The 23,133-nt window shown below is 40.8% G+C and overlaps 2 protein-coding genes across 9 annotated transcripts in view; both read right to left on the minus strand.

Annotated features, from left to right (window-relative positions):
• Window positions 1-684: 684 nt before the first annotated feature.
• LOC136260527 (E3 ubiquitin-protein ligase TTC3-like) overlaps window positions 685-23,133 on the minus strand; it is a 79,792-nt gene continuing 57,343 nt past the window's right edge. For 7 of the 8 annotated variants that reach the window (XM_066054345.1, XM_066054328.1, XM_066054318.1 and 4 more), the window contains 3 exons: window positions 15,271-15,401; window positions 14,817-14,885; window positions 14,695-14,761 (listed from right to left, as the gene is read on the minus strand). Coding sequence is in view for 1 of the 8 variants with exons in the window: in XM_066054308.1 (XP_065910380.1) it covers window positions 12,991-13,100; window positions 13,403-13,697; window positions 14,302-14,386; window positions 14,440-14,516 (567 nt within the window). In the remaining 7 variants the exon portion in view is untranslated. Of the gene's footprint in view, window positions 1,035-1,145; window positions 1,220-1,269; window positions 1,485-1,537; window positions 1,570-1,621; window positions 1,771-1,827; window positions 1,966-2,012; window positions 2,213-2,301; window positions 2,367-12,981; window positions 13,101-13,402; window positions 13,698-14,301; window positions 14,387-14,439; window positions 14,517-14,694; window positions 14,762-14,816; window positions 14,886-15,270; window positions 15,402-23,133 lie in introns of those variants that run through there. The other variant, XM_066054308.1, reaches the window with a different exon arrangement.
• Window positions 5,742-10,839, minus strand: LOC136260561 (uncharacterized). Its single transcript, XM_066054354.1, has 3 exons — window positions 10,362-10,839; window positions 6,379-6,692; window positions 5,742-6,135 (listed from the first exon to the last, which is right to left on the minus strand). Exons 1-3 carry the CDS (start codon window positions 10,507-10,509, stop codon window positions 5,986-5,988), a joined length of 612 nt encoding a protein of 203 aa, XP_065910426.1. The 5' UTR covers window positions 10,510-10,839; the 3' UTR covers window positions 5,742-5,985.

Raw genomic sequence — 23,133 nt, forward strand, 5'->3', positions numbered from 1 at the left:
CCAGTGATTGACCCAGCTCACTCAGCAGGTCACTGAACTATCGACCCCGACACAGCAGTCGCATCAGCGAACAGCTCACTACACTCAGCAACTACCTCAGAGCTGACTCACCCTGTAGCTATGTATGAACTCATGCACACATATCACTTAGGTCATTTTCATGTTTGTGTATAAATATGTTGTACAGGTGTACTTTTATTAGTTGTCCTCAGGTTGTGTGATCCAAGCTCCTTCACCCGCTCGCCCATATGGCACACTTGCCATAAGTTTCTCAGTAGCTAACTATCTTCAGAATATTATCATGGGAGTCCCGTTCACAAATTATAACAATTATAGCTAACAGTCCGTGTAGCAAAACAATGATCTGATATTGATTGGCATACTAGTAGTGGTAATATTGGAAACATGCATCAGGAACACAACTTGAGAACGCTGGTGACTTAAAAACTATGCTGGCAGAGGCTGGCAGTAGTGGCACACATACGTGAATATAGTAGTTAGTACCTTCACATGTCACCTAGCTACACTGGGGGTATTTTCAGTTAGAATACACAATGCTGTTGAAACTGTATATATCTTTGCCTCACTATGCTTGTGAAGATTCTAGCTAATACTATCACCTAAACTCCAAATAAAATCAAACAACCTCACTGTTCCATGCAGGACACCCTCATACAACATCAGTGAGCTGAAACAGCTATAAGAACACATCATGTTCATTCATACGCACACAACACATATATATAAAAATAACACCACTTGTAAGTTGTACTGCATTCTCATAAAATGTGAAATAAAATTTTTTACATTGATACAACTGTGGAGATATTCCAGTAATTATTACTTGTGGATCACTCTTATGACAGTAGTAGAACTTAAGGGTTCGGCAGCATGGACTCTAGGTGTTACTATAGCAAGACGTTTTACAACATCCTTAGCAAATGATCATGGAGATGTCGGCTTCTTTTTGGGGGTCTTACCGATCATATCAAGCAGAAACATTCAGGAGACTGCTTTCCATATCGTTATTAATGCTATACTCATGCAGTGGAGAAAAAATGTAAATAATAAAAAGTTTAATTTAAATACTATAGCACAGCACAAACATGTGATCACATGATGAGTAACACTTGGTGATGACTTACAAGAACTTTTTGTGATGTACAAACTCTTATACTGAGTTACTTGAAAGGTTCAACCTGCTATACTAGTGACTAGTCTGTATGGACAATAGAGTAACAGTTTTAGCTCTAAACAAAAATGTCTTACCTATAGCCACCCGACTGTGTTAATCTTCTCACTTACAACACAGTAAGATGGTTACTTCAATTGTTTTTACCATGCATGGAGTTCTTAAGTAAACTGTTGACAATGAAATCTCTTGTGTTGTGTGAAATTTGACTTAATGGTGGTGACAGGCCATCAAGTTTAACTGCTTGTATGACGGCTATTGTACTTGTCTGGTCTTTAGCAAGGGGAAAACCCTGTAACAAGCAATGATTATAACACTACACATAGTGTTGTCAAGATGGCTCACATGATACAAGTGATGATATGATACCAACACTCCTAAGAAGAGACAATGTAATTACGAGGAAAAATCTGACATCACTTTCCTTACCAGATGTCTGCTGCTACTATGACATGTTTTAGACTGTTTCAGGTACCATGAACTTTGGGATGCCTTCAATCACTTCTAGTTGGTTCCTTGCTTGAGCTAGTCTGAAATCAACTAGTTTGATGTCATGCCGCCAACAAAAAGTTCTCTGGCTATAATAATAGCACAAGTGGATGAAACCTACCTTTTGATATTGAAGATATGCTCACCTTGACAGTCATGTGAACTGTATATTACAACTCTGAATGTACTAAATGAAATCCTTCCAATAATTGTGTGAAGATTCCTCTTCTGTTGAAGTGTCTTTGCTAGACAGTAATTCTCCCCCTGACATCTGTAGGTGGTCACTACACATAACTAGATCAGTTACCTCATTCACAACAATATAACTTACTGTTCCATTACTAGTACAAATTGGGTGGGTGACTGGAATACTGCTTCTAAGGTGACCACTCTTGGATGTGATAGGCTACTTACGTAGCATGTCAAATTACATGTGACTTTTTTTGCTTGCTATCAAGTTTGATGATCTTGGCTGCGTACAACTGAACTGTTGGTTTCTTCATACATAGTTTCACCACTGAATAAGAGCCACTAAAACAAAATCATTGCAGCATTAATTTTGACAAAATGGGAAAGGACACACATACACACACACATGCAAGCAGCGCACTTAGTCTTACTGTGCTATGTGATGTACTCATTTTCAAGTATCACTCTTACAGTTGTCCTACTAACTCCACTTCTCCTAAGAAAAAAAACACGAAGTCCAATACAACTGACATTTCAAATAATACCCACCTGGGTCACTGGTCACCATTACTATGGTAGATGGTTTACTAAACTGACTGTTGTCAATGGCATGAATTTTGGCCACCCTAAACTGATAATTGTTGCCTGGTAACAAGTCATCCATTAATTAGATCATCAGTCAACATTGCCCAGGCCCCAAACATCCTAAAGTAATGTGCCTATCAATGTATTGCCTCATCCCCAGGCATAAGTGGGGCTTTACAGAGGGAACTGACACAAAATTGCTGCCCCACTGTGGGGCATTTGATGATTGCTCATTAAACACCCAAGTATTGTTGTTATAACTTTCTATGCTATGTAAAATCCCTGTGTTGCAACTGGGGCCAACAGTGGGGATTTGACTAAGGGGCATTTGCATTCCGCTGTGTCAAATCCCCACTATAGCCCCATATATACCCGGGGTAGTGGTGCAATACATTGATAGGTGAATAAAACCATTTAACCCATAAAGCAGCATAATCCAGAAAACTGGATTTAAATATGCATGCTTTGCACAAAGCGCTGTAACTTTCGAAGCATCCATCCTATGACTACGTAATTTACATCATTCTACTTGTGAGATTAAAATGAGACATAGGGTTTTACCCTAATGCTAAATGGTGAGACCAAAACTAGCTGTGAAAAAAACTTTTCAGACCCTTTACATACCATGCTTGGTAATTCGATGGTGGTTGTTCCTGTCACCTTGCAACAACTTCTGTTTGATTCGCCCTATCAGGCTATATATGACTCACGTGAGTAAACCCACAATCGAAATTAAACATGTAGCAAGAATTTTGACGCGACTTGCTACTGTTCATCACTTCATAACAAGTAAGCCACTGTAGTCAGACTGTTCATTTAACCTGAACAGACTTTTAATCAATGTGTAGTTGTAAGCTGCAACAATTAAGTTACCCCACCTAGTGTCACCATATGTGCCCATATTAATTGTGTAAACATGCATTCCCTGAAAAGTTCTCTGTGGGTTTAAGGGTTAAAGTATTAGTCTCTTGCTGATAATTGTACCTGGTCCACTTGTTGTAGCTAATGACAGGATCATGTAGAGGATGTGATCATATCACTAAAGCAGGAATTACTACTGAGACACTAGTGAGATCAGATGGTGGAAGAGGTTTAATCTGAGGGACACATAACATAACATGGTTACAGAAGTTGTGTTCATTCCTGTTGTACCTTAGTACATACTACACATTGACAAATTCTTTGTTATAACAAAAGCCTACTTCCTTATGCATAAGAACACAAAACTGCAGGCTACAATTCTTCAAGGACTCCAAATCATCAATATAATATCTCTAACTACATAACATAACCTGAGGCTACTCACCATATATCACTAATCTTGTTTGTGTGAATGTGGAGCCAATTAGGGGCTGTACAGGTGCAGATTCCCTTGTCGCGATGACCAATGTTTAGTATAGTTAACAACACATTACTCCCATCACTAGTGATCTTGACATGAGAGGACTGTGCTATCTTCTAGTTCCATTGGATAGCTGGAGTGAACTTTACAAGTAGTGAAACAGTTTCCCCAGTTCTGACAACTAAATTGTCTTGTCCACCAGACAAGCTGGAATGCACTGCAGTGGTAATGGTAACAAACTAGGTGACACACTAAGGGGGTGGGTATTACATACACACCTCCATCATGTAAATCACCAGACTGCTATGACCCATATTAGCCATTCAACCTCCAAACACATGACTGTACTCCACAGTAATGTTTGGTTTCACCTTGATGCAAGGATTTGACATTCAGCAGCAGATAACTGATGTCTACACAATGTTGCTATGGTAACTGATATAGTGAACATATGGAACTTACCAAGGATTCAATTGCAAGAATGAGTTAATTAATGAAATCCTTTATATCTTGTGATAAATCTGCTCAAACACTGCTCCGTGTCAAAATCTAAACAAATATCTTTGATGCGAACAAGGTTATCTGGTTTTTTTCCCCTCAAATCCCACTTATTCTGTGTTCATCAGTCATATGCCCCACTATATATACCATTCACGTGCTAATCCAAAAAAAATGGACATTACAACTATTAGTAGCTTTGAAATCTGTTTCAAAAATCCTGATAAGGCTAGTGTCTGGGGGACTATAGGCCCTGGACCCTCTGTTTTGTACTCAATCAAATGTGCACTTTCTAAAACAATAATTTGTACAAGGAAAAAAATTAATTAGGAATTTTAAGGCATCAAAGAAATAAAAAGTAGTAAAACTATACACCTCACCCAGTGGACATTTAATCCCTAATTCAGTGAGCTTGTTTATTATATAGCTATACTTTGTATTTCTTTGATCCCTATTTTTCTTGTACTTGCTTATTAATTTACTTTTTGTAACATTATTATGGCTGCATGTACCCATGAATACCACAATTACAATTAGCTGAAATTGATGATAAGGTGAAACAGAAAATGAGCTAGATCTAGAAAGGAATTATGTATAGCTCTTGTATGTGTTCTGCCATATAATGGTATACTGCAATTAATACAATCTAATATATGAAAGGTTGTCTGAAAATTGATGGTGCCAACAATATCTGAACTTAATATTTTTTGGTAGGTATAAAATTATACAAAATGTGTACCATTAAGGTCAGGTCATGTTGAGGTGCCAAGCCAACAAGGTTGGATATACTCCCAACACTTCATGTAACTACAAACTGGAAAACACTATTAATTTAAAAATTAGTCAGCTTAATAGATAACTTTTAGGCTTTCATGCTTCTTTAACAAATCTGTAATTTGATTCATTTTAAACTGTCAACAATCAGCACAGTGCCGTTCCTCCTTGTTGGAGTGATATAAACAAAAAACACATCAACAACTACAAAACTAAATATACCTGCACATAATTACCATACACACACAAAGCAAACAATACACTGTCCATGCATGTGTGTGTCCTGTCTTGCAAATCTGGTCTCAATTGTGAACCATGATTATGCCATTTAATGCCCCATAAACTTAATTATTAGTTTCTCATCCCTACCACCCATATCAAGGATTTTTTGTGCCATAGGCAGCTGAGTGCAGCCAATCAGCACCTTTATAGTCGGTACCATCTAAGAAAATAGCATCGAGTCATTAATTTTTACCTATCTAGTTTAAAAATGTGGCATAATTAGAAACTCACAGGTGAAGCCTATGTACCTGTGCATGTACCATACATAATTCACTTTTTGTAATAAAAAAAATTGTATGTGTTAATGACTGCTCTATTAGAGTTATTCAATCTTGTGAAAGTGTGCAATATCTTGGACTGGTCAAGAACTATAACCGTCTAACAGAATGCTCAACAAGCTTAATGTCAGTCATTACAGTGTAAAGCAATAATATGATAAACATTATCTACTAACACAACACAATATAATATAGTAAACATGATGAGCTGGTCCCATCACTGTCCCAACACTGGGTACTCTTCTGGTAGGAGGACATGTTTACGACAAGTTGGACAAGTGCTCTGCTCCTTAAACCATGAGTGGATACACTGTAGTAGTAATAGTATGGGAAACAATGTCATGAACTATACACTGTTAAAACAGCCAATGTCCACACTGCAGCTTAACAGCATTATTATCCTTCATCTCCTCTTGACAGATAATACATTCATTCTCATAGGCTGGTAGGTACAGTGGGTTAAGGTTGGGCTTCTTGGGTGGTGAAATGTATGGTGGTCTCAGTCCCTACACAATGTGACAGTATCAGGTGGTACTGGATGTATATACATTATATACTTATGGTGTGAAGGGATAGGTACAAATGCTAGTACAAAACATTCAGTTAGTGTACACATGCTGGATGCACTATTTACATAAATGATACTGTTGAAGTTGGCCGGTAGCCTTGTTATACTGTGGCCCACAACAGACTGTGTTTTATAAAACTGTACAAACTCAAAACCACATTCACAACTTGTGTGTACACACCTGTTTCTTAGGTAGAGTCCTCACAGTAACCTTTTCTGTCATCTGTTTCTTTGTTGCTGCAACAGTTTTACCAGCCATGCTGCCGGTGAGGGTGGAGCTATCACTGCTAGTAGCTGGTATTGAGGATGAAGACACTGGTATATAGTTGCTGTTGACTGCTGGAACATGACCAAGTGTGGGTGTCATTGTATTCTCCTTAGCATTAATCACATCTCTCATATGTTGTATGATGTTGTATGATGTAGTCCATTGATCAGTTGGGCAACTTGCTCTGCTGTTCCTTGACTTGTTTAAGAACTGACTTAAACTCCTCCCTAATAAATTAAATAGATAAAAGATGTATTAGACGTATGACTTAAATTCGTTACGCAGTGAGACTTATGGCTTAAACATCTGAGGACAAAAAGTAGACATCAGGACATGATTGACACGAACTGTATTATCAGATTTGTACCTTAGCTTTATGTATACCATTAGCCTATTAATCTTCTGAACCACTTGTATCTTTGTAACAAAACCACTCAATAATGTGGTCTTATTATTAAAGTGGTAGGTGCTAAACAAAATTTAACTGTAAGAAACCTTCAGCTTTTTTGTGAATCCCCATAGCAAGAGTAAATAATGGAAGAGAAGAGTATCCAAGTGTATTTACTGGCATTTAAACGCAGTGAATTAGCAAGAAAATAAGCTCCCATGTGAATACGTAGTAGTGTCACGTGATGCAGGGTATATAAAGTTGTGTGATGTGTATTAATTTCATTCTAGGCCATGTGTACTAGTAGGTTGGCTGTACTTCCAGAGAGACTATGGAAGAGGATAAATTCGAAAAACTGATGGCGGAGCTCCAGACTACACGTCGCGAAATGGACGTAAAGCTCACTTCGTCCATCGCTGAAGTCAAGCGCGAGGTGTCCTCCATGCAGGAACGGACGGCTAAGGATCTTCAGCGTAAGCTAAACAGGCCTTCTTACCGATTCCGGAGCAAGGGCATGGAGATGCAGCACAGCTTTAATTTAGAAGTGGAGGGCTCCATCTCCTCGGCACGCCAGGAATTGGAGAGGATGGTTGCATCCGTGAACGCGGAAGAAAGGAGCACGTTGGAGAAGGCTGCTGAGCATCTAGAGGAAGGTGCGTCGGCGTTGAAAACGCGCCAAAAGTTAATAAAGGTAACGGACCGCTCCGACTTTGGTTGGGGGGCGGCCCGCCACTATCAGACTGATCCTCTAGCTGACAACAGTGATGATGAAAAGGAGCTCCGGAGAGCGGATAAAGCCGCCAGGTGCGACTTCAAGGAGAAAGAAACCTACTACAGGAAACCAAGTGGAGGAAAGAGTTGGGGAGGAAAAAGGGGACGCCGTTACAATCCCTATGGCCAACACTACCATGACTCCTGGGACACCCCTGGGCCCAGTGGAAGGAGGGATGTACCACTGCCAGCCCTGAGACCTCTCATGTCTCTTGCCCCCCAAAGACAAACCAGGCCAAGAGTGCTGGGGCCGTGCTTCGTATGTGGGCAATTTGGCCATTTGGTGAGGACATGTCCTACCAAAGGTAGACAGTATCCTTTTTATCCGCCTGTGGTAAGCAGTGCTGATGCCATATGTGTTACTGCTGAGTTTAGCAAATTGTCTGGAAGTAGGCAAGGTGTTGATGATTGTATTGCTGAATCGCATGTTGTTGATGAATGTACTGATGAATGGAATTTAGTAGGTACAGAATGTGTAAATAGTACAAAGGAAATTATTGATACCTCTGTGGGGCACTATGGCACGAGTGTGACTGGGAGCCTGGGTAATCTGGGACTGTACGACCTTCAAAAGTTTTGGGAAATGGATGACACTGTAGTGCAGTTACCAGTGCAAATTACAGATGTTCAGGGTAGGCTTAAGCAAAGAATTGAATTTTGGCATGAAGTCCTGCAAGCCCCTCCTTCTATAATAGACTGTATAGAGAATGGTTACAGCCTGCCTCTTAAGTTTATCCCCCCATCCTACTCCCAGCAGAACCACAAATCAGTTGAATTATATAGCGAGTTTGTAGATGATGCTCTGCAGAAACTGATGTCAAACAGATGTATAATGAGAGTAGAAGCAAAACCAAAAGTGTGCAGTCCTTTGTCAGTGGTAGCCAATTCCCAAGGGAAGCTGCGCCTGGTCCTGAATTTGAGATATTTAAACCAGTTTTTGCATGTTGTGAGTTTTAAATATGAGGACCTGCGCATAGCTGCGCTAATGTTCAAACAAGGTGAATACTTGTTTAAGTTTGACTTAAAGTCTGGGTACCACCATGTCGATATATGGCCAGAGCATTACAAGTTCCTGGGTTTCCGTTGGGATACAGATAGAGTAAACTATTATGTTTTTAAAGTTCTCCCATTTGGGCTGTCCACAGCCTGTTACCTATTTACAAAGTTGATGAGACCATTAGTGAGGCACTGGTGCAGTAGAGGCTTGAAGTCCATTATTTATTTAGATGATGGGATAATAGCAGTGAAAGGAGAGGCTAAAGCAAGGCTTGAGAGTAAACAAGTTGAGCGGGACCTTGAGCAAGCCGGTTTCATTGTTAACATAGAAAAGTCGGTCTGGGAGCCATCACAGAGAGTAGAGTGGCTTGGCTTTAACATTGATCTGGCATTAGGCGAATTCTCAGTACCCACTTCAAAAATTGAGATGCTAAAAGAAAACTTTGCGAAGGCCATGCATGCAAGGCTCCTCCCAGCAAAACAGCTGGCCAGTCTGATAGGAAAAATTATGTCTATGTCGCCCGCCTTAGGCTCAGTTACCCGGTTGATGACCCGTAGTTTGTATGCTGCTCTAGATAGCAGAATAGGTTGGTGCCATAAGTTATCGCTATTAGATGAAGCATTACAAGAAATAGAATTCTGGCACTCAGAAATTGCTAACTTTAATGGGCAGCATATTTGGCCAAAACCATCGGCTGTAAGAGTAGTTTACTCAGATGCAAGCTCCACGGGTTACGGTGGGTATGTAGTTGAACATGGTAACCTAATTGCCAATGGTCAATGGTCCCTTGAGGAGGTGGAAAAGAGTTCCACATGGCGTGAGTTGAGAGCAGTGCACATGGTGCTGGAATCCTTTCAGGACAAGTTAAAAAATGAGCGACTCTGCTGGTTCTCCGATAACCAGAATGTGACAAGAATTGTGCAACACAGTAGCAGGCAGCCTGCCCTTCAATCAGAAGCCTTGAGCATATTTGCTACTTGTTTGAGAAATAATATTAGGGTGGAGCCTGAATGGATTCCGAGGGAAGAGAATGAGTTAGCAGACTACTAGTCGTGTAGTGGAGTATGATGATTACATGCTGCACCCGGTGCTATTCCAATGGCTAGACAATATCTGGGGGCCCCACACAGTAGATAGATTTGCCAACCCAGTGAATGCACAGATAGAGAGATTTAATTCTAGATTCTGGAACCCTGGTACGGATGCGGTAGATGCCTTCACTTGCAATTGGGCAGAGGACAACAACTGGTGGTTTCCCCCAGTCTATTTGATCCCACGGGTTGTTCGCTATGCACAAAGGAGTGGTGCGAGTGGCACACTTATAGCCCCCCAGTGGAAATCATCTCCATTTTGGCCGCTGATCTTTCCAAATGGAGTGGACCCAACAGATTTTGTAGTGGGATACCTAGTACTACCAAACAGTGAAAATCTAATTCTTCCTGGCCAATCAGGAACCAGTTTGTTCAAAGGGCTCCCAAATACACCTATGCTGGCCCTTAGATTAGAGTTTCAACTAAAAAAAAAAAAAAATTATTATTATTTAAAAAAAAAAAAAAAAAAAATTAAAAAAAAAAAAAAATGGATAAATAAAATAATAATTAAGAGTATATGTATATATACACATACTATGCAACTATGTACACCTGATTGTATGCCCAGAATGTAGTACTGATGGATCACAGCAGTAAGGCTAGTATATATAACCGTTCGTCCTGACTGTTCAGTGGTGATTAGACTTACAGCGGTATGACCTGTTTGTCCTGACTGTTAAGTAGTGATTGGTCACAGCGGTAAGCTGGTATGTATGACCTGTTTGTCCTGACTGCCCAGTAGGATTGGTCACAGCGGTAAGGCTGGTATGTATGACCTGGTTGTCCTGACTGCTCATTAGTGATCGGTCACAGCGGTAAAGCTGGTATGTATGACCTGTTTGTCCTGACCGTCCAGTAGTGATTGGTCACAGTAGTAAGGCTGGTATGTATGACCTGTTTGTCCTGACTGTTCAGTAGTGGCTGGTCACAGCAGTAAGGCTGGTATGTATGACCTGTTTGTCCTGCCTGTCAGTAGTGATTGGTCACAGCGGTAAAGCTGGTATGTATGACCTGTCTGTCCTGACTGTTCAGTAGTGGCTGGTCACAGCAGTAAGGCTGGTATGTATGACCTGTTTGTCCAGATGGTTTTTTAGTATTGACTGGTCGCAGCAGTTAGGCTGATATGGATATCCTGTATGACCTGCAAAAAAAAAAAAAAAAAAAAATGGCACAAATGAAAGAGTAGAAATTGCATAAGCCTTAACAATATGTGTATATTCATTGTTTTATAGGTTTACCTAGGGAAGGATGCTGGAAGCTCCTGGAAGAACTAAAAAACCCTGACCTGAAGGACCTGGCTAATCGGCTTCCGGATACAATCCTGCATAGCCGTGCAAACAGTACAGTCTCGAAGTATCTTCGTGCATACAGGAGATGGAAGTCACGGGCAGACATTAACCAGCTCCCAGTTATCCAGCAAGGCCTCACCACTTTGCCTTGTACTTGCAGCACTTAGGGGAGACGACCAAGTCGAAGGCCTCTGTGGAGGAAGCGTGTAACGCTTTATCATGGGTACACTCAGCTTCGGGATTGGCAGGGCCATCATCCCACCCCTTTGTGAAAGCTACCGTGGAAGGGCTACAGCGACAATTAGCAAGACCAGTTAAGAAAAAGGAACCAGTAACAGTCGAGATGTTGGAGGCTATGGTCAATGATGCCGAGAGCTCAGGTACTCTTTCAGATCTTTGGCTGGTTACCGCATGTTTACTTGCCTTCTCTGGTTTTCTGAGATCTAGTGAGTTAGTAGAATTGAGGCCATGTGATTGTTCAGCTGATGCACAGATGCTCAAAATCAATATCGTAAAGAGTAAAAATGATCGATTGCGTCAGGGCAGTGAGCTTCTGATATCCAGGACCAGTACTAGCATGTGCCCAGTGGCTACACTGGAAAAATATATGGCCAGGACCGGCATGCGATGGTCAGACAATTGTTTCATTTTTCGACCGATCCAGAAGACAAAAAATGGAGAATCCCTCCGGAAGACAGGACGAATCAGTTACTCCTGTTAAAGATTTATTTAAGAACAAGGTGTCTAAACTGGGATACGACGCAGCAGACTTTGGGCTGCACAGTCTGAGGGCAGGAGGAGCTACGGCTGCAGCCAATGTTGGAGTCCCTGACCGACTATTTAAGTGTCATGGTCGATGGCGGTCAGAGAATGCAAAAGATGGATATGTGAAGGATGATGTGGGGAGCAGGCTAGAAGTCTCCAAGAAGTTAGGACTGTATCTTCTCGTAGCTACAGCTTTCTTTGTAGCTCTAATGTGTTCATTAGCTATAGCCAACCAGCGGTGGTGGCACAAATCCAAATGTTTGAAAGTGGTGGGTACTGTGCATGCATCAGGTGTATAGTAGTAGTATGGTGTGGGAGGTGTATTTTCTGGCGTTTGAACGCAGTGAATTAGCAAGAAAATAAGCTCCCATGTGAATACGTAGTAGTGTCACGTGATGCAGGGTATATAAAGTTGTGTAATGTGTATTAATTTCATTCTAGGCCATGTGTACGAGTAGGTTGGATCCCAGCCCACCCACCCATTTTAGATTACAAATTTTCCTTAACGTCGTCTAGATGAGGGATCTATGGCAGCTACCAGAGATATTCTTTTTTGGAACTGGTTCATACATACATACGTACATACACAACAGAGTGAGCTGTTTTTGGTTTTTCCGAGTGGTAAAAAAAAAAGAAAAAGCGACCACCAGGTTTTTCCAAGGGCTATCTTGGAGCTGGATAGTTCTGATTTTTTTTGTTCAATTTATTTTGTGTTTGGCTAGCCCTCACTCTGTGCAAGTTTTTGTGGTCTTTGTAATAATGTGTAATGTGTGTGTTAGTAGAGTTGTACCATTCTAAATGTGTTCATTAGCTATAGCCAACCAGCGGTGGTGGCACAAATCCAAATGTTTGAAAGTGGTGGGTACTGTGCATGCATCAGGTGTATAGTAGTAGTATGGTGTGGGAGCTGCCATATACTGCATCAAAAATGAGCAGGTCAAGTAGAGAAGCCATTCTGTAGTGCTGTCAAAGAAAGTGATAAATGAAGCAATAAACATTTGCCAGTTTAAAAGTGGCCAGACTTTAAATCATTGGGCACTTCAATCAGCAGGTGTTATTACTTCACTTTCTCTGATAGCACTGCTGGATGGCTTCTCTACTTGACATGCTCATTTTTGATGAAGTATATGGCAGTTAGATAATCTTCTTCTCCATTATTTACTCTTGCCCACAGTATATGCACGTTTGCATATTTTGATGTACTTATCAACTCACTTAGTATAGTTAGGATACTCCAGACAGGTGATCTACAATACAGTCAAAACTTGATCGTCCTTTAGTCACACTCCCATCACTATTACTAGCTTGCTGTTGACCATTACCCACTGCTCTATCTATTGTAGTAACAACACTATAATACTGAATACAGTATTGAAGAAACCTGAAAAATGAGAACATCTGTGTGATCTGTACGTGTATCCCTTAGCATGTAAAGGTACCGGACATCTTGACACAATTGATTAGTCTAAAGGTGTCCTTAATACGTAGATGCTAGTGGAACCTGGACACCTTGGGACAAACAACAAGGTGTCTTGATTTTCTAAGGCAGTTTATGAGATACTGTGGGATCTTAACTAAGTGTCTAGATTACATAAGTATTCTTGCGTTCAAATGTTGAACAGGTTTCTGTCCTTACCTGCTGCCATCAATTCATTTTGTCCCTCTGGATGTTGTTGAGCCATATCCTGTATCATCGGTTGTTGTGTTGGTATTTGTGCTTGTTCCACCAGACCAGTCCATTGTTGTCGTTGTGGGTGACCGGTTGACCATGTGGTAGGGGGTCTAATTGGATATCCTGTTTGCATGGCTACTGGTGGCTGTGGTGGTCGTATGTTCTGTCCCTGGATCATTTGTTGTTGTGGTGGCATCGTCTGATACATTGGTGTTGTTGTTGTTGTTGCAGCAGTTGGAAGTGGCATTTGTGCAGATGGCTATAAAACATTGCACAAGAGATGACACTTAAATAGCTAATGTACTTATAATTATAATTACTAGTACAATTATATTAAAGGAATGAACACAATAGCAAGTTCAGTAGGGGAATCTGTTTCTCATCACTGAGACTCCTCAGGAGAACGGAAATCATTATACAACTCATCACAGCTTGCTGTAAACCATCATACATAAAGCAATGTGCATGCATTAGTATTAGTAAAAGATTGTTAAGTTAGTACAGCTATAATAACAGAAAAGGTTTAGTTTGTCTAGTTAGCTAGTTTAATAATATTAAAAAGTATCCAGACAGCTCATCATAGGTGGTGGTGTGATCTTCAAAGGTCCCAGAACAGATAATGCTTTACCTCTTTTCATATGACTCTTCACTGACGTCTAAGTTACGTAGCCACAAAAAAACATTGTAACTAACGTAGCTATATGCATAGTAAATTTGATACAGTATGTCTACTTTTGGGAATAAACATGGCTTAAACAATGATATCATAAACCATGCCTTAGTACTGAACCTACTTGAAAAGCTATAAATGCCTCACTACAGAGAAAGTGACACTTCCTGTTTCATTTAATTGAACCACTTACCGTATACTGTTCAACAGTAGCCTTCATATTGTCTTTATAACTTGTCCATTCCTTGTGTGCCTCAGAGTTGGGTGATGACCGAACACTATAAGAGTGATGGGCAGCAAATAGAAGTTATCACTATATAAATGTAATGACCAAATATTATCACACTCAACTATTCGATGATCAACCTCCTTCACTGTGAACTCGTGTAACATTGTCAACATTTGTATCTAAAAGCAATATCATAATGAAATAAATGAGAGATAGAATCTACAACTACACAAAGTAACTACTTCTTCCATATTATGTGACACAAGTTCAAAACAATTCATAAGAAATGAAAATACTGATTACCCACAGACAGTCAAAACTACCTCAGTATCTACTGCTCTTAATTTGTACTGATGATTGTTGAGATTCTGTTGCTATCTTCAGACTATCTTCAGCTTTTTTCTTCTCTCTATGAGTATTCTCTCTACACACAGTACTACAAGTCAGTCAATGATGAAAATGTTGATGACAGCCCTTACAAGTCCTCTTGAAATCTCATAAATTGATTTTGCATTTCAGCAGCTTTAGCCTGCAACTCCTTTCTCAATCTGCAAAGAATAATTGCACAAACTGAGCTAAGAGAAAATAATTATACAGTCAAAGCATCAGTTGAGTTAAAAAGCTATTTACATAGAGCATGTACAAGTTCCGATGTGAAATATTAGCAAATACACACTGGTGCACGTTTTTCATTTAGTTATTCTTATAGCTACTAGTGGGTTCAATGAAGATTTTTGCCAATAAAAGAATTTGATAATGTCTTGCTCTTCTACATCACCAAAAACTGTCAAAAAGACAGTTGAAATCAGGACATTCTCCAATATGACAACTTGATAAAAGGACAACTGACTGCAGTCTTTGTTTATACCCTAAAATCGCTAATAAGGATATGGTTTCAAGGTGTACGTAAGGGTAATACCCATCATAACTCACTTGTCAGATCTCTCATTAAGTGATTTGATCATGGCCTTCAAAGCTTCCTGGTGTTCCTTTCTTTCAGCAATCATCTTATTGTTCTCTTCCCTCATCTGATCCTTATATGATTCTATTTCTTTTAGACACTCCTGTAACAAGTGGGATGACTTAAAAGCCAAATTTGTGACCCAAACTGACAAGCATTTTGGAATAAGCAAGGGAGTCTGGGGTCCTTCTACATTCCATTTATATGTTTCTCAAAGCACACACGTAACTTAAACTATACACTGCAAGCAGCACAAGACTGTCATAATCCTGTATTACTATTATACTAGTACTGTTATACTAGTACGTATAATAATTTTAAAACAAAGTAGGGATACGAATGATGGTATTACAGCATAGCTCTGTGAGAAAATCCTTGTTATAACAATTATATTGTTCAATGCCAAAGTAGGGATTTTCCTACTGAGGTATGCTGTAATACCATCAGTCATCTCTTGTTTCACTACTTTTTATTGCTTCGATCCCTATTTTGGTTGTTTACCTTTTTGTTGTATACATCACTACACATGTGTGACTATTCTACTAGGGTGACTGCTGTATTAGAGCATCTCAGGTCAGCTTATCTAAACCAATAAGGGGGTGCAGTCATTGTGTTCAAAGTAAATATATTGTTAAGAGGTGTAGTCTCCACACTTTGGGCGTGGTCTTAAACCTATCATGCGATTACAGTTTATCTACTGAATGTCCATTACCTTTTGTCGTGAACTGACTATTATAGCTGTAATTGTATTTCTTATGTAATTATGGTAGAAGGTACGCATGCATGTATGCTATGTTTTTGGGGCTTTCATGAAGAGTAGTAATGACTGGCATGTTATTTGTATCGGCTTAATCTCTCCTGATTACCGCTACATCGGACCTCTCTTAGTGTTCGTCGGATCATACACGACATTATTTTGGTGCTGTGACCAGGATTGGTTCGCCTGTGCTTGTAACCCAAGTCGCAAACGTCGTTGTACCGTGGCACTGATAACGGTACCACAAGAGGCAAGCTCATCGTTCAAGTAGCACGTATTTGTTGTCTTTGTTCACAGTGAACCAAGATGGAGGGAGTGGCCAAACTGAAGGCATCGAGAAAAGCGTTTCGCTCCCATTTAACACGCATCAACGGAAAAATTGAGGAACTAGACTTGACTAAGAAGGACAAAGAAACTACTAATCTCGCCTTATCCTACATAGATCAGTTATAATGGAAAGCAGAATCGATCGATGGTCTAGACTCGAAGATAGCAGCTGGAATCGAAAGCCTTGAGGATTTGGAACGCCAGATATTCGAAGCTGAGGAAATTAAGGACACTCTTATTGAGAAGACCACCCGCCTGAAACATTATTTGGAGTTACACAAGACTAGTAATGAACCTACTCCTCCGATAAACGTAGCTCCATCAACATCTGCAAGTCGTCTCCCTAAACTTAATCTCCCCATGTTCTCTGGGGATCCAATCAAGTGGCAGTCCTTCTGGGACTCTTTCGAAGCTGCTGTCCATACAAGCACGAACCTAACAGGTGTGGAAAAGTTCAACTACCTGAGAGCACAACTGGAGGGTGATACTGCTCGAACTGTGAGTGGATTTACTCTAACGAATGCAAATTACGAGCAGTCCATTTCATTACTTAAGTCCCGATTTGGCAAGAAACAACGAATTGTCAATGCACATCATCAAGCTCTGCTGGATCTTGAAACCCCCACCAATGCTGCCCATAGCCTTTGGAGATTTTATGACGCAATTGAGAGCCACATACGGGGATTGGAATCCTTGGGGAAATCCAAGGACTCGTTTGGAGACTTCCTTGTGCCCATTGTTTATAACAAGCTACCCTCAGTAATCAAGCGAAATCTCACTAGAGACCACACTTCTGATGAATGGACCATTGACGAGCTCCAGGTTGCCATTGACAAGGAAATACTAGTCCTTGAATCAGGATCGGACAGTTCAGGTGATCGCAACCACTCAACTGTTACCAGCTCATTCCACACCGGTATCCGAAAGGGAATTACAGGAGATAAGCAAGTGGTGAGTACTAAACCAGTGTGCTTATATTGTAAGGGCTGTCATGTGTCGATTTGTTGTGATGTGGGGACTGATGTAAGGGCACGAATGGATATTGTTAGGAAGGAAAGGCTATGTTTTAACTGTTTAGGCCAACACAAGGTTTCACTTTGTAATTCGAGGAACAGGTACAAGAAATGTCATAGAAAGCACCACACAAGCCTTTGTGATACATGTATGAATACTAGTAGTGTTAATAGCCCAAGCCTTACAAGCTCAACCACACATGGGAGCCAGTCAACATTACAAGGGAATCAATCAACCTTACAAGGAAATCCATCAGTCTTACAAATGGAAAAATCAGCCACCGCACAAAGCCCTCTACAGCCCACAGCAGCAAGTTTTGTTCCCACTCAATCTGTTTCTGGTCTAACAGCTACCACACAAAGTGTTGGTTCTAATTACAGCATCACGTGTCTCCTCCTAAAGACAGCCATAGCAACAGTACGAGTTGGGTGTACCAGAGCTCAGGCCAATATTTTATTTGATGAAGGGGCTCAAAGGTCCTTCATAGCCCAAGCTTTAGCAAACCAGCTAGGATCAATTCCACATTCCCAGGAAAATGTGCTTGTCTTGTCATTTGGTGGAGATACCACTAAGCAACAAGTAGGAATTGCTCATCTTACACTTGAGACTAATGTGGGTGATGTTAATATCTCTGCTATGGTAGTACCCACTATTGCTGCTCCACTTCAGGCTCTAAGCAATTCAGACGTTTGTCTTCTTCCCTACCTAAGTGGTGTGAAATTTGCTCATCCAGTCAGTGCTGCTTGCAAGTTTGATATTTCCCTGTTAATAGGAGTGGACCACTATTGGGAGATTGTTGGGAACCACATAATCAGGGGAAATGGTCCCACTGACATGCAGTCTAAATTAGCCTATCTACTCTCAAGGCCATTACCACAACACTCCCAGTCGACAACTGCTGGTGTGCTACATACTTCAATCACACATGACACTACTGGATGCTCAGCCATAACTTCTACCATGTCAAACTTATCAGTCAATCGCCTAGATTCCTCACAAGATTTATCACAGTCGTCTGAATCATTCATGCAATATTATCAACACAATCACATATCACGAGACAGTGATGGCTCTTACATAGTCAGCTTTCTGTGGAAACAAAACCACCCCACTTTACCAACAAATTTGAATGTCTGTGATCGTCAGACACGTTCCCTAGCAAGGAGGTTGGGACGTCATCCTGAGTTACTCAAACTCTATGGCACAATCATAACTGAACAAGAGAAACGAGATTTTATCGAGAAGGTTCCACCACCAGATGTACAGAACAACAAAGTACACTACATACCACACCATCCAGTACACAAAAACTCAGTAACAACTCCAGTTAGAATCGTGTACAATTGCAGCTGTCATCAATCTAAACATGATGTCAGCCTGAATGATTGCTTGATGATTGGTGACGCACCCTTAAATGATCTTTGTGGTATACTGATCCGTTTTCGTGCATACCATTACGCCCTATCTACTGACATCGAGAAGGCCTTCCTTCATGTTAGACTAGATGAACAAGACCGCGACTTCACCTGATTTTTATGGTTATCGGATCCCAATGACCCAGAAAGTACATTTACCACGTATAGATTCAAGGTGGTACTCTTTGGCTCAACCAGCTCTCCGTTTATGCTTAATGCTGCCTTGGATTATCATCTGACCTCGTACAACTTGACAGTATCAAGTAACATGAAAGTAAACCTATACGTAGACAATATCATATGAGGGTGTCAAACAGAAGAGGCCATCCTACATTACTACACAACAGTTAGAACTATCATGAAAGATGCCAACTTCAACCTGCAATCATGGGCAACAGTCACACACTACAGGAGAGAGCCCTTGCGGACCAGACACTAGATACAAGGACAACTGTTAATCTCTTAGGCCTGAAATGGAACACTTGCACAGACACAGTTAGCCTTGTGAAGAAGCAAATTCAAACTGATGGTGACATAACTAAGCGCAGTGTGCTACAAGCAGCATCAAGGCAATTTGATCTACTTGGGTGGCTTTCCCTCATTACCATACAAGCCAAATTATTCCCCCAAGAGCTATGGAGAAAGAAGGTACAGTGGGATGATCCACTAGAGGAGGACCTACAAGACATATGGAAACAAATAGCCACTGACATGGAAGAAGCTGCTGATGTCGTACTAACTCGAAGATATTCTGCACTATGTACCAATTCTCCATTATTTCTCCACGTGTTTGCTGATGCAAGCACTAAGGCTTATGGGGTAGTGACGTATCTCCAAAGTTCTACCCATGTCGCCCTAGTAATGGCAAAGTCTTGCATTTCATCTACGAAGAACATCACTTTACCCAGACTAGAGCTTAAGGCTGCGGTAATAGCTGCTCATCTTGCTAAGTTTATATTTACAGGTACGACACTACAACCTGCCTTGAATAAATTGGAAGTAAGACTGTGGAGTGACAGCCAAATTGCTTTCCATTGGATATTTAGTAACAAACAACTGAAACCCTTTGTTGCAAATCGAGTCCAGGAAATCAATAACCTTTTCCCTAGCAACAAGTGGGGATATTGTCCCACCACAGACAATGCAGCAGACCTCTTAACGAGGGGCATCACATCCACTCAGTTCCAATCATCGCAGTTGTGGGTACAAGGTCTACCTTGGTTACCATTCGTGAGTAATTGGCCTACATGGTCACCTGCATCCGTACTTCATATCACTACCTCTGAAGAGATAGAGACCAATCATACAGATGCTGAAGGATCGGTCGACACAGAGCCCGGGATACAGCTTGTTGTTAACATTCAAAGACACAGCAGACTGACTAAACTTCTCAGAGTAACCGGGTATGTCCTACGATTCATACACAATGTAAGGCATCCATCGCAGAAGGTGACTGGTCCACTAACTCCTAAGGGACTACACTATGTACAAAGGTTGTGGATAGGAGCTGTCCAGAGGGAAACATTTGCTAAAGAGTACGCAGCCTTCAAGTCAAAGACACCCACGCGACTTCTGTTAGTTTGTCAACTACGTCTCTTCCTGAATAAGGATTCTCTAATCTGTTGTGGGGGGAGGATATACAACGCTCCAGTTTCAGACTCAACAAAGTTTCCCTGCCTACTCCCTCGTAGACACCCACTTACTGAACTGATTGTCCGTGATACACATGAAAGGCATTTTCATACCGGAACAAACAGTACTGTTACATACCTCTGACAGGCTTATTGGATACCCTCTGCCAGACAATGCGTGAGGAATATTTTAAGACATTGTGTTGTGTGCAATAAACTGTCTGGAACCCCTTACAGGGCACCGAACCCACCACCACTACCGAAGTGCCGAGTACAAGAGATGGACCCTTTCAGTGTCACGGGCGTAGACTTCACTGGAACACTGTATATTAGAACACCAGAAGGGGAGAATAAGGTGTACATATGTTTATTCACCTGTGCCAGTACCCGAGCTGTCCAACTGGAGGTTGTGAATGATCTATCTGAGGAGACTTTCATGCAAGCCTTTCGACGCTTTTCCAGCAGGAAGTCATTGCCAAAACTTGTACTGTCTGACAACGCATCAACCTTTATGTCAGCTGCAGATGACCTGAAGGCATTATTAGAATCAAGAGCAGTAAAGGAAACCCTAGGCAACCAAGGTGTCGAATGGAGATTCATTCCTCGTCGTGCTCCATGGTATGGCGGATATTGGGAACGCTTTATTGGCCTAACCAAGAATGCCCTGAAGACACTTGGTCGAACCTTTGTAACACTGTCAAGCTTACAGACGCTGATAGTTGAAATAGAAGCTCATCTGAATAACCGACCATTGACATACATTGGCACTGACTTAAATGAGCCTACGCCCTTGACGCCTTCTCATCTCTTATATGGGAGGATGATCAGTACTGTACCACAACCAACAGTTATGCAAGATGAACTGAATGATGAAGATTATCATGACAACAAGAACCTTCAACACAGCCTCAGTAAGAAGGCCAAAGCCCGTTCCTTAATAATTGATCACTTTTGGATGCGATGGAGGAGGGAATATCTTACCTCACTGAGAGAGGCTCACACAAACAACAATGGATCTGACACGGAAACTATAAGGGTTGGAGATGTGGTAATTGTTCATGATGACTGCCCACGATTGAAGTGGAGGTTGGCCATAGTGAAGGACTTGCAGCGTGGTTGTGATGGGTTTGTAAGATCGGCCAGCATCCAAACTACTAGTGGTCGCACCAATCGGCCTATTACAAAACTCTACCCATTAGAAGTCAACATTGAAACTAGTACAGATATCCACCCAGTGAATAACAATGCTCAAGAGACTTACCAACATCCTGTAGATGACACCGGAGTATCCTCCCGTCCAACAAGAGCAGCAGCCATTAAGGCCCACACACAAATGACAGAGTGGACAAAGACGTTGCGGCGGCCAGAGGATGTCTCGGGAACTGACTATTATAATTGTAATTGTATTTCTTATGTAATTATGTTAGAAGGTACGCATGTGTGTATGCTATGTTTTCGGGGCTTTCATGAAGAGTAGTAATGACTAGCGTGTTATTTGTATCGACTTAATCTCTCCTGCTTACAGCTAAATCGGACCTCTCTTGGTGTTGGTCGGATCATATAGGACACCTTTTACAGTAGTGTAAACGTTTTAAATAATTTGTGGTGTCTAAGTATGCTGTGAGTTAACATGGGAAATTAACACTTGGGTATTGTTTTGTTGCATGAAGAAGAAGATGACAACCAAGGAAAGATAACGTGCAGAGAGCACATACCCAAAGAGCATGGTGAGTTTATTATTGTGGTGGAAAATGGTGGCTGTACACTGCTTTGTTTGGCCTCCAGCCTTACAACTGTGGTCAGGTAGGAAAGCAGGCAGGCAGGTAGGAAATGTAGAAGAAAATTCAAAATCAATCATTTCTTTATTAAAAAAAAATCTATATCTGACTGCTTGTGTTTTCATGTTTTGATACTGTATATACTAGTTAAAGCACTGGTGTGCACTACAGAAAATATAGCACCCAGGTGTGGTCTGGAGCCAAATACAGCACTCGGCAAAAAAAAGCTGTGTTAATCAGAATAAGTGGATTTTCCTGAGATCATCATTGGATCATATATGCCCCCAAGTGTAGACGTTGGGATTGTGGCATGGCAGTGTTCTTTTTCATGCTTTCTTCATATTTTGTATTTTTACTATTTATAGAATATGGTGTTTTGCTTGGGAAAGCCCCAGCTGTATTACCTGGTTGTTTACTTGCTGGATCTTTACCAACTTTATTAAGTCCTTTTTGTTTAAGTGAGTATCCCATTGCAGTTTAGCCATAGTTCATTCCATGTGTATCTTTCATCATCATCATATCTCTGGATTTAAAGTTATTACCACTTGCACTAACATATCTTGATCACCACCATTGCTGTTCATTGAAGCAACTACCAGAGCGGCGTACTCTGTTAAGCATATCAGTCCTTTTTGCTTCACAAATGCTAGAAGAACTTTTCTAACCCACCAAAATTTGTAATAAGAGTCTATGAGTTTTCTGGCAAAGTAGCTAACTGTCCTGATAACCTTTTATCATCAGTCTCCATTGCACCATGTTTGTCCATTATCTCAACAAAATAACTTTATGAGGTAATGAAAATATTCCATGGAGCAGAACAACCAAATATGATCATTTAGTAATAGCTAAAATACAGGTCAACAAATTACAACATAGAGAATATTTACACAACCATCGTACAATACTTTCACAA

Source organism: Dysidea avara, chromosome 1 (genome assembly GCF_963678975.1).
Source record: "Dysidea avara chromosome 1, odDysAvar1.4, whole genome shotgun sequence".
In the NCBI taxonomy this organism is placed as follows: Eukaryota; Metazoa; Porifera; class Demospongiae; order Dictyoceratida; family Dysideidae; genus Dysidea; species Dysidea avara.

Bases quoted from the DNA above. Each gene is read 5' to 3' on its own strand.
- LOC136260561 (XM_066054354.1), bottom strand. From the start codon at position 10,509: ATGAGCAGTCAGGACAACCAGGTCATACATACCAGCCTTACCGCTGTG. The intron at 6,693-10,361 runs GTAAGTCTAATC...TTAATTTATTAG, and splicing joins GACAAACAGGTCATACCGCT to GGAGGAGTTTAAGTCAGTTC. The intron at 6,136-6,378 runs GTGTGTACACAC...CACATTGTGTAG, and splicing joins GGACTCTACCTAAGAAACAG to GGACTGAGACCACCATACAT.